At 39.7% G+C, this 9,898-nt stretch overlaps 2 protein-coding genes across 2 annotated transcripts; both read right to left on the bottom strand.

Moving 5' to 3' along the window:
- Window positions 1-51: 51 nt before the first annotated feature.
- Window positions 52-3,367, bottom strand: cdab (cytidine deaminase b). The gene is made up of 4 exons (XM_039797395.1): window positions 3,115-3,367; window positions 1,850-1,961; window positions 608-665; window positions 52-418 (listed from the first exon to the last, which is right to left on the bottom strand). Exons 1-4 carry the CDS (start codon window positions 3,302-3,304, stop codon window positions 278-280), a joined length of 501 nt encoding a protein of 166 aa, XP_039653329.1. The 5' UTR covers window positions 3,305-3,367; the 3' UTR covers window positions 52-277.
- A 687-nt stretch (window positions 3,368-4,054) lies between these two features.
- LOC120557860 (anionic trypsin-like) lies at window positions 4,055-8,060 on the bottom strand. The gene is made up of 5 exons (XM_039798509.1): window positions 8,000-8,060; window positions 7,668-7,818; window positions 6,938-7,079; window positions 5,072-5,329; window positions 4,055-4,204 (listed from the first exon to the last, which is right to left on the bottom strand). The coding sequence occupies exons 1-5, from the start codon at window positions 8,058-8,060 to the stop codon at window positions 4,055-4,057; spliced, it is 762 nt and encodes a 253-aa protein (XP_039654443.1).
- Between the last annotated feature and the right edge of the window lie 1,838 nt (window positions 8,061-9,898).

Genomic DNA, 9,898 nt, shown 5'->3' with positions numbered 1-9,898 from the left:
CAACCCAACATTAAATATGTTAGTGTAAGTAAATCAATCACTAAGGCACAATGAATTTTCCAGCTTATAGTCTGGCAATTGGCTTGATGCGTATATTAATAACAATACATTTAAGTACATCACACAAATCAAATCTGCAGATAACACAAGAAGAAATATTTACCATAAATAGAGCTGCTGCTAAACATGAATACGTTTTCAGCATTATGTTATACACGGTACATGTACTGGCAGTTCAAATAAGCAACACGTGTGTGTTCTGTACTACAATACAGGCTCAGTACTCATTAGGAATGTCAAACACTTTCTTTACGGACAGTTCTTCAGGGCCAAAGGAGACGGGCAGCAGCTCGTCCACCGTCTTCTTCAGGTATGAGCCGTCGGGCTTAGACAGGTACACATCGCAGTTTGATCCAAACTATGAAGGAAATTACATGAACAGAAAATGTAGACAAATCCTCTTGCAAAGCAACCCTTTTTTAATGATATGTGTGTGTGTGTGTGGTCCTGACAATGAAAAGTTATAAGAATATCATTACAGACGGACAGAAAACTAAAAGCTCCTTGGAAAAACTTCACCAAACCACTAGAGCAGCAGGAATTATACCTCTCTTATGAACTGTCTGCAACCACCACACGGGGAGATGAACTGGTCATTCATGTCACTGCAAGAAACATACGAGGACAAACGTAGAACTGTATTAATGTTGAACACAAAGACCTTGTGGCCTCTGATTGATGTTTTGGACTGATGCCAGTGTATCGCAGTGTTACTTTTTCCCCAGTTCTTTGAAACATTCCCCACTGTCTCCTAATGATTATTTACTTTAAGTCTTCTTATTTCTTCTGATTCTCTGCTCTGTTCAATACAGTTTTCTCACAGCTTACGGCTCATATAGGCCTTATCACAAGCCATTAAAGCTATACTGCGTAGTTTCTGTCTCCCCCATGAGGAATTCTAAGTAAAGACAACAACGCTGTCGGCGCGTCCACATGATACATGTTGTTTAGGTGACACGTCACAGGTCAGGGACCAAGAAGATCTATACTGCCATACTTCATTACTAAACCTGTCCTGTGTTCAAATATGAATTTTTGTCTGTCTCTAGAAGTTTAGGGAGTCGAAGCAGCTGCATGATAAGGGAATGTAGGGTTCCAGGACCGTCTCCTTTGAAGGTTAGTGGAAAACAGGCTAGAGGGCCCCACACACCTTACTGACAAACACATACACCTGCAGATATCCTATTCTCCAGAGAGAGATAGACTGAACTTTAGATATTTGCACAACAACAAGATTTAGTTGAGCACCTGTTTGCATTGCTTATGTTAGTTGGCATTAATATCCGTGCACAACCCAAACTTAACAGCTTCAGCGGAAGATAAATGCCTCATGGAAATACACACATCCTTAGAGTTGGGATGGCACTACATTGTGGTTAAACTGTACTGTTTAATCCTAAATCTCTTCATCAAATGCTTCTGTGTAAGTCATCAAAGTCTCCCGAACTTTATTCACATATCCAAAACTCAGCTGCTCCTGATTTTTCCTTGACAAAAGGACAGAAATGTATCCTTATTTGGTCTCTTGAAATGTGTTACTGATACAAAGATCCACTATCAGGATCCAACTATTTCTCTCTTCGCGTGTTAAACTGTGGAAGTTATACTTAAGACAGACATGTGTTGTGTGAAGTAATGGGGGAAGGTTTGATACGGTTTTGTGATGTACAAAATGTGAGCACAAGTTAAGTGAATTGTGGTTTTGTAACACAGAAATGATGACTAGCCAGATGGATGCTTTCGTTTAATAGGAAATACAGAGAAGTTATTACTAAGACAGAAACCTTACCTGGCAATTGCAATTGCCTTGAAACTTCTGTAGCCTTCAGAAACTGCCTTTGAGATAGCATTCCTTTCAGCACACACACCCAGGTTGTAACATGCATTCTCCACATTGCAACCTGCCCGGGGACACAGGATTAGTCATCAGTATATGTTAGTGTATTCGCTTTATTGAAATGAAACTGATAAATTAGGGGGGCGGGGGGAAGTTGGAGTTGCAGGAAGAGGCCTCATAAGGGGCTATCTATTTACTTAATCTCTCCTGGTAAAAAAGTAACTCAACAGGTCTTTGCACTCAGCTGTTTGTTTGCCAGCTATGGGCCCCCCAGACATTCCTGCTGAGGTACACGTGACTCGCTAAGCGTTGAATTGCCCAGCAACATAAACAGGAGAGTTGCATCTTTGACTTATTGTTGACAATTATTTAACATCCTTGTCAATGTGTATATAGTGCTGTTGACTCAAGTGACACAATGACAAAAGGTAAGCTCAGCAAAGTTAAGGGAAAGTTAAGATTTGTCGATCCGGAGAAATGTGATTTTATTCAACCAATAGGCCCTTTTCACAGCAGCCATTTTGACATGCCAAAGCAGTGCAAACACAGGTGAAATTGATCAAATGAATTATGGTCCCATTTTATTTAGTATGTCACAGCCATTCCAGTGAGCAGGGCCTGCATGCTAGCTCATACCGGGAACTAAATGGAACAGGGACATAATTCAGATTATTAATTACACCCTTCTTTGCCCTGCAATGGCATGTCAAAATGGCTGCTATGATAAGGGCATATTGGAACGATAAAGACTCATCCTGGGAAAGATTTAACAATGAGCAGCTGTAGGGAGACATGTTAAAATGAAACCCTTCCTCACTGAGTCTTATGTCAGGTAATCATTAACATGTAATCATTAAGTGCATTAAAATTAAACTGATCCGATAAATGATCTATTTCTTTGTACTTTGTACTAATGAAATTCTGTTTCTTCTCCCCCATATGTCAAATGATCTCAAACAGCAACAAGGCAGCAAGAAAAGACTAAGAGTCACAAACAAGTTACACAGAGCTGTGGCTCTTTCTTTTAGATGTACGGCATATCATTTTAAAGTCTACTTGCTGATAAGGGCAAATAAGTTGATAGATTAGTTTTAGGAAAAAAACCTAAACAATAAGAATGCAGAATTTAGTATTGATACGTAATAGTAGTGTACTAAACAAGCTTTCTTCATGCCAAATATGTACTCTAATAAAAAATTCAGAGACGTATGTCTTACCTGTAAACCAATAGTTGTCTGGTCTAGTCAGGAGAGCAGCTCCCACTCTGAATTTGCTGTAAGGGCAGTAGGCTTGCTGCTTTGCCTCCTGAGCCTGGTGGATCAGCTTTTTGACTGTTTCCTGGGACAAGTGTGTGGAGCCATGGTCCTTAATATGCATCACACCCTCGCTGAACTTGGCTTGGTCCATGATTGCTCTTGGGGTTTGTAAGGTTGTTTTTGAGACAGTGTATGAGTCTATTGTAGATCAGCTTTAAATGGTAATGTGTCAAAGGGAAGGGGGAGAGTAAGCAGTCACGGCCAATCACTGGGTAGGATTCCAGCATGCTGTCATGAGGCAATGGGAGGCCATCAGGCAGGATGCTGTAACTCACCTTTATGACTAAAATGTTGTGTGAAACAATTTTCCTAATTACTTTTCTAATTACTTTCCTTATCTATTGTGTATTAAGCTGTGATAGATGACCAATACCAGTGGAGACAGTTTGAGAAAATACTGTTCGTATCTTTATTGTTAAGTCCAGCTTCTATTTGAGCTCTGAGTCAGTAGAGAAATGGAGGCTTCAAAGACCAAAATGATCCCTGAAATGACCCCCAAAATCATTTCTGGAAAACATTATAAACACAGTATAATACCTATAAAATACAAAGTGCATTTAGTTGTAATATGTCAGACTTTCTTTCATAATAAACCGAGTTTTCTAGCTCAAGTGATATTCACCCAAATAAGTAACTTCACTGTGTATTCATGTAATTTTACCTGTGTGTGTCATGGGGTGTATGATACAGATAATATATTTTTAACCAATGTATTCTTGTTTATATTAAAGTACTGTATAAAAGACAACAAAAATATCCATTAAGGCCTCAGGGTCCATTAGGACCCATTCAAATCTTCATCCCAGTAGAGTATTGGGTGAGCAAGTTATTAAGAGTCTGATTAGTTGTTCTGTGTGACCCAGTTGATCCATCCGAGGTAGTTTCTGACCTTGGTGTAGACGCCGGGGTAGTAAGCATCGGCACAGCCGATGCCCCAAGATACAATGCCCTCATATTTACCATTACAAACAAGAGGTCCCCCTGAGTCACCCTGGATGCAAAAAGAAACAGATACACATTTTTGTTCAGGTTATGTGACAACTTTTAAGGTAAAATACTCCCCAAAAATGTTTCCTAACTGATCGTAGCTGAAAATGTGTGTCTTGCTAAATGGTTAGTGTAAAAAGCTTTTAAAGCTGCACTAATCAATATATATGATGTATGTATGTATGTATGTGTGTATGTATGTTTATATATATATAAAACAAAAAAAATAACGTATAAACAGCTCTTATAAACCAGCAGCAGCAGGCAGCTGTTTTCAGCAAAAAATATCTAAAAATCCATACACTATGTGCCCACCACCGAACAGCACACAGACAAAAAGCCTTATTCTTTTTCTCAGTTGGTGAGTTGGTGAAGATGAACACAGAGCTACAAGGAGAATGAAGATTGGTCTTAAATTTGTTCCACTTTCCCCAAGTGGCCAAAGAAATATATTAATGCAGCTTTTAACAGTACCAGAAAAAAATAACTCAGATGAATTGTTCTTTGCTGTCACTCAATTTTAGTGTAAGACAAGTTTCAGTCCTGTGTTTTGAATTTCGGTGGTGGAGCTGGTGGGACTCCTATGAAATATTGTAGTGAATAATACCTCCACCCTAATGTGACATCTCATCATAACAGTTCATGATCAACATGGGCTTTCATTTAAACCTTAAATATTGCCTAATAATGTTACATTAGACTCCTAAGTATTTTTCAGTATTACAGATTACAGAATCAGCCATCACATGTTTACTGCCATGTTTGTATTTCATTTTGACAACTGTAACATTACCTGGAGGTATTTGATTATCAGTTCCTATGAGAGTCAAACGAAATCTCTCGAACAAACACTTAACTTTGGATGCCTCACCTGACAGGAGTCTTTCCCACCATAGAGAGAGCCAGCACAGACCATGTTCTTAGTGATCCTGAAGTAGTAGTAGTACCAGCAGTTGTTGATGATGTCCACATCCACAGACCTCAGTACAGGTGACAACATGTAGCTGTTGAGCCAGGTTACACCCCAGCCGCTGACTGTGCACCGGGCAAGGTTGGCCAAGGGCGGTGAGTCTGGGTCTGGCAAAGAGGCTGGCTCGACCCTGGCGTTGATGATAGCTGGACGGTCCAACTGACCCACAGAGAACATATCCTTTAGTCAGTCAGTGGTGGAAGAAGTATTCAGATCCTCATACCACACTGTAAAAATACTGTTATAAGTAAAAGTCCTGCATTGAAAATGTTACTTATGTTAAATTATGTATCATCAGGAAAATGTACTTAAAGTATTAAAAGTACTCAATGCAGAAAATCTCACTGTTTAGAAACGGGAAACAAACTGTCACAGTTCTGTCAATCAACAAAGTGTTTAATCGGCTAATCATTTCAGCTATACTTGTAGGTCTATAATTTATAATAAACACATTTTATAAACTACGTGTGTTTTGTGTGCAAAAATCTTAATTGGTAAAGTAACTAGTAACTAAAGCTGCCAGATTAATGTAACAAAAAACAATATTTCCTTCTCAAATGTAGAGTAGAAGTAGAAAGTAGCACGAAAAGAAAAGACTCAAGTAAATTACCATTTCCTCATTACCATTACCTTAAGTACAGTGCTTGAGTAAATGCACTGTACTTAGTTACATTCCAACATTGCAGTCAGTCATCACAAAAAGCAAAGATGATGGTAGTATTTAACATTTTCTATTTGCATGACCCACTCTGCTGTCTGTGCTATTGAGTGATGACTCATAGAAAAGTGTCACCATATAAAACAAAATACAATGAATAAAGACGAAGGCAGAAAATGATAAATAAGTACATTAATGGGAATCAGATTATTTAATAAAGGGGTTGAATGTAACTCTATCTCAATCGGGCCACCAGTTCAACAGGTAGTAGGGATCGCATGTAGTGTGTTGCAATGGCACAATTGATACAGTGCACTGGAAATTTGGTTTAAATGAAAATATGTGCGATTAAAAGCAATGAGTCAGTGTTTACTGACTGGAAGTGAAGTGACTTAACTTCTAAAGGAGCCTTTACCAAACCCTGAAACCACCAGCTGGCTGTCAGAGACTACACATTTATAACAGACAACCTGCATTTCAGTCTGGATGTGTGGAGTTTGAAGTGCATGGGCATTACCTGGGCAGGGAAGGTCCAATTAAAAGACACTATTGAATTGTGTTATGGGAAATGCATGATTCAGCTTTTTTGAAATTTGACCTACAGTATATAGAGACCAAAAGTCTGAATATGTTGACCACTACTGGACCATTCCTTTTAACCTCTTTCCCCCGACTTTATGAAAATGCAATACTAAATGGCTTGAGTAGCCCTTTAAGTTGAATTTAGTTCTGCCAATTAGTAAGCAAGGACACTATATGGCTTATATAATTCATAAACATTTAAAATGTAATGAATTGCATACATGTTTACCATAATATGACACATCTGTGTGAAGGGTCCTATGACAGACCATGCATTATTTAGAAATGTACATATTTGTTCAGCTATTTAGGCTATTACAGAGTTTGCATGGTTTATTGTATATTCGTCATGACGTGTTTATGTATAGTTTGCCTCCGAATTGTGCTGTAGGCCACTGACTCATCAATGTCAATCAGTAACCTAATCAGTGTATGAAATTTGTTTCAACTCAGGCCCCGGATCACAGGATCTATATCAAATCCATACCTGTATCAAAACACAACCCTATGTCATAATCATCCCTTACCTTAAGCAGCATGATATCATTGTCAAATATCCAGGGTTGGTACTCGTAGTGCTTGACGACTAAAGAGACGTTGAACCTCTGTTCAAAGCCCTCCACCTCGATGATGTTGTGCTCACCCAGGGCCACTTGGATCAGCTGACTCCTAAAAGAACACAGTGGAAGGCAAAGGAGAATATTCTTCCATCAACTACAGATCAGACAATCCAACACTTTTTTTTTTTAAAAGTCGTGTAGTTTTTCCAGATCATTCTAATATTCGTTTTCTACAGCTTTGAGATTCAAGTGCAAGGTGCAGCGTGTGCTCCCATGCATAGGAGGATTACAGTATGAGACGATGGGCTCCTGGGCACGGAGGTCAGGCACTTTCCTGCCTGACCTGCAAAAAATCTGCTGTATGGCCATGCAGTTGCACTCTAGTCCTATAGATAAACTGAGGAGATAAACACTCACTTAAAATGTATCATGATATCTTCTTCAAAGTGATTGTTTAGGCTACTTCTTCAGTTTTCAGGACTTTTGGGGCTCTGTTATTGACATGTATGACAAAGCCCTTTGATTATGCGACAATAAATGCTAAGTTAATAACAGCAATTTCACAGAGGCTCTGGTTTAGGGGCCATGCTGAGCCCTTGGGCCCGGTACGCCCATTTGGTAATCCAACCATGCTTCGATGGATGTTAAGGAAATCTGGCCCTGTGAGGACCACATGTGTAAAGCTGCAGTAACTTACGGTCTCCAGCAGTGGGCAGCAGACACCACCCACTGCGGGTGGATGAGGGTGCCTCCACAGAAGTGGTAGTTCATGAACTGGAGGGAGGCTTGGTGCTTGATGGAGTAGGGCTGTACCTCTGCACCCCCGATGATTCTGTCCTCGTACGAATCTAAGAGCCGAGGAGGGGATTAGACACACAGAGACAGAGAGGTTCTATTCTATAACATAAGATAAGCTCATAGCTTTTAGTTTTTACTCAACTAGAGTTACATGAAGTCAGCCCTGTGTGACTAAAGGTTTAAAAGTTAAGAAGACAGTATGTACTTTAAATGTATTGTCAGATGCTTCACCTGATAGGTTTGCAACGAGCAGAAGGAGCAATGAGAGGTGACAGGATGGAGCCAGGCTCATTTTAGCAGCTACCAAAAAACAAACAAACAATAAACCAGTGTTTTTTTTTTTGAAGATAGTATTATCAACCACAGTAACCAAAAAGGTCAGGCAGCATAACTGTGCTCACTCCTGCACATTTGATGGGGTTTATTCTGTGGGATCCCAGCAGGACAAATCAGTGCATCTTACCGCACACCAAAATGTGTCCAGAAATTATTCTTGAACTTACAACCTTTGAACTACTACAACTAAGATCATTTTTGTTCAGTGGTTTACATTTTATAATTACAGCGCATAGTCAGAAATGCAGTATAAACAGGGGAGACTTCCTATTCATTGCATTGCTTCTTCACAGTCACTCAGAAATAAGCACAAGTTATGTTTTCCAACTGGTTTCAAGTTCCAATTGATTCATTTGAACTGATAAAACTCCTTAATCTACAATATTACACAATCAAAGTCAACTCAATTTGATACGAAGATTTCTCACCTTATCAAGAGTCAAGTGAGAAAACAGTCCAAGCATCCACACACTGGCACTCACACTCACACACTCATCTTATACCGTAAAATACAGTAAAGCTTGAGAACTCTCAGGCCTCTTTTATAGTGTAACCATAGCTGCCACTTTCATTGCTCCCATTGTCCGCCATATATCTAAGTGTTTCTCACAGACAGAAAGCCAAGACTGTGACCTAGTACATCATTTTTTTAAACAACAGTCTTCTCTTTCACTACAGCTCTCTTCCCAAGGCATATGTTCTCATAGATTCAGCCTATTGTCCAGTAGTGGAGACAAAGTGAAGCTTTACTGAGATGAAACCCAACAAGCCAGATAAATGATAGACTATACTAGCCAGACATGTTGTTAGTGTATCCAATGATGTTACAGAGACAGACAAGCAGGACAAATGATGTGTAAGTATGATATATTTGCCCCCATTGCACTATCAACCTGAGACGTAGCAGGCCAATAGCATGTATTTTTGTTGAACAAGGACAAACCTTTTCTCAGAAATCTCATTCGTTTGACTGAGAGTTAGAGTGGCTGAATATCTTTTGTACTTCTATTTTCCCCTCACGTTAACTTAACAATCAAAGCAAATAGTGTCAAATCAGTGCCACATCCTGGCCTAAATTCACACAGATAAGTCTGATCCAGCAGGGAAACACTGTCTTGTCTGCAGTGTCCTTCTTCTCCTCTCTCAGCCTTTTCCCATCTCTTCAGGTGTCACCCTCACTTAGTTTCCCAGCTGTTTGTTTTTGCCATTCTTAGTTCCCACACATAGGGGCGTTTGGTCTGTAACTCATATAACTCATAGCCTCTATACAGTTTACACTCCCAAAGGTGTCATTCCAACTGTTGGGGTGAAAGGTGATAGTGTGCCCCGCTCTCCCTCAGGTGCCCAGCTGAGATAACAAATAGGATGCCTTTGTGTTTGTGTGTGTGTGTGTGTGTGTGTGTGTGTGTGTGTGTGTGTGTGTGTGTGTGTGTGTGTGTGTGTGTGTGTGTGTGTGTGTGTGTGAGACAGAGGAAGAGAGAGATGCCTTGCACAGAACTGCATGTGCAGTATTGACGAATGAGTGGTGAGTCGGAGAGGAACGTGTCGCTGAAATAGTCAGTTCACAGAGACTTGTTTGCCACAACCAGACTTTTGGGTTGACATAGAAAAGGACTGAATATGTCTCTACTTCTCTGTTGATTTAATTTCTACTGTATATTCACATTATGTTGTGTTTTCATTGACAAAGCCACACTAAATTATGGATGCATGGTTATAAAACAGCCATTGACATTGTGAGAGTTTGAGCTCTACCAAATATAAATGCTGTGTATTTAAAGGCTTAGTTTACCC

This window comes from Perca fluviatilis, chromosome 4 (assembly GCF_010015445.1).
Source record: "Perca fluviatilis chromosome 4, GENO_Pfluv_1.0, whole genome shotgun sequence".
Taxonomy (NCBI): domain Eukaryota; kingdom Metazoa; phylum Chordata; class Actinopteri; order Perciformes; family Percidae; genus Perca; species Perca fluviatilis.
This window is presented reverse-complemented; position numbering and strand designations above follow the sequence as displayed.

What these genes read in the sequence shown, in the direction of transcription:
- cdab (XM_039797395.1), bottom strand. Translation starts at nt 3,304, where the DNA reads ATGGACCAAGCCAAGTTCAGCGAGGGTGTGATGCATATTAAGGACCAT. An exon ending in AAGGCAATTGCAATTGCCAG is followed by an intron (nt 666 to 1,849) that starts GTAAGGTTTCTG and finishes TGTTTCTTGCAG; the next exon opens with TGACATGAATGACCAGTTCA. An exon ending in GCAGACAGTTCATAAGAGAG is followed by an intron (nt 419 to 607) that starts GTATAATTCCTG and finishes TTTCCTTCATAG; the next exon opens with TTTGGATCAAACTGCGATGT.
- LOC120557860 (XM_039798509.1), bottom strand. Translation starts at nt 8,060, where the DNA reads ATGAGCCTGGCTCCATCCTGTCACCTCTCATTGCTCCTTCTGCTCGTT. An exon ending in GCTGCCCACTGCTGGAGACC is followed by an intron (nt 7,080 to 7,667) that starts GTAAGTTACTGC and finishes GTGTTCTTTTAG; the next exon opens with GAGTCAGCTGATCCAAGTGG. An exon ending in GTGGGAAAGACTCCTGTCAG is followed by an intron (nt 4,205 to 5,071) that starts GTGAGGCATCCA and finishes TTTTGCATCCAG; the next exon opens with GGTGACTCAGGGGGACCTCT.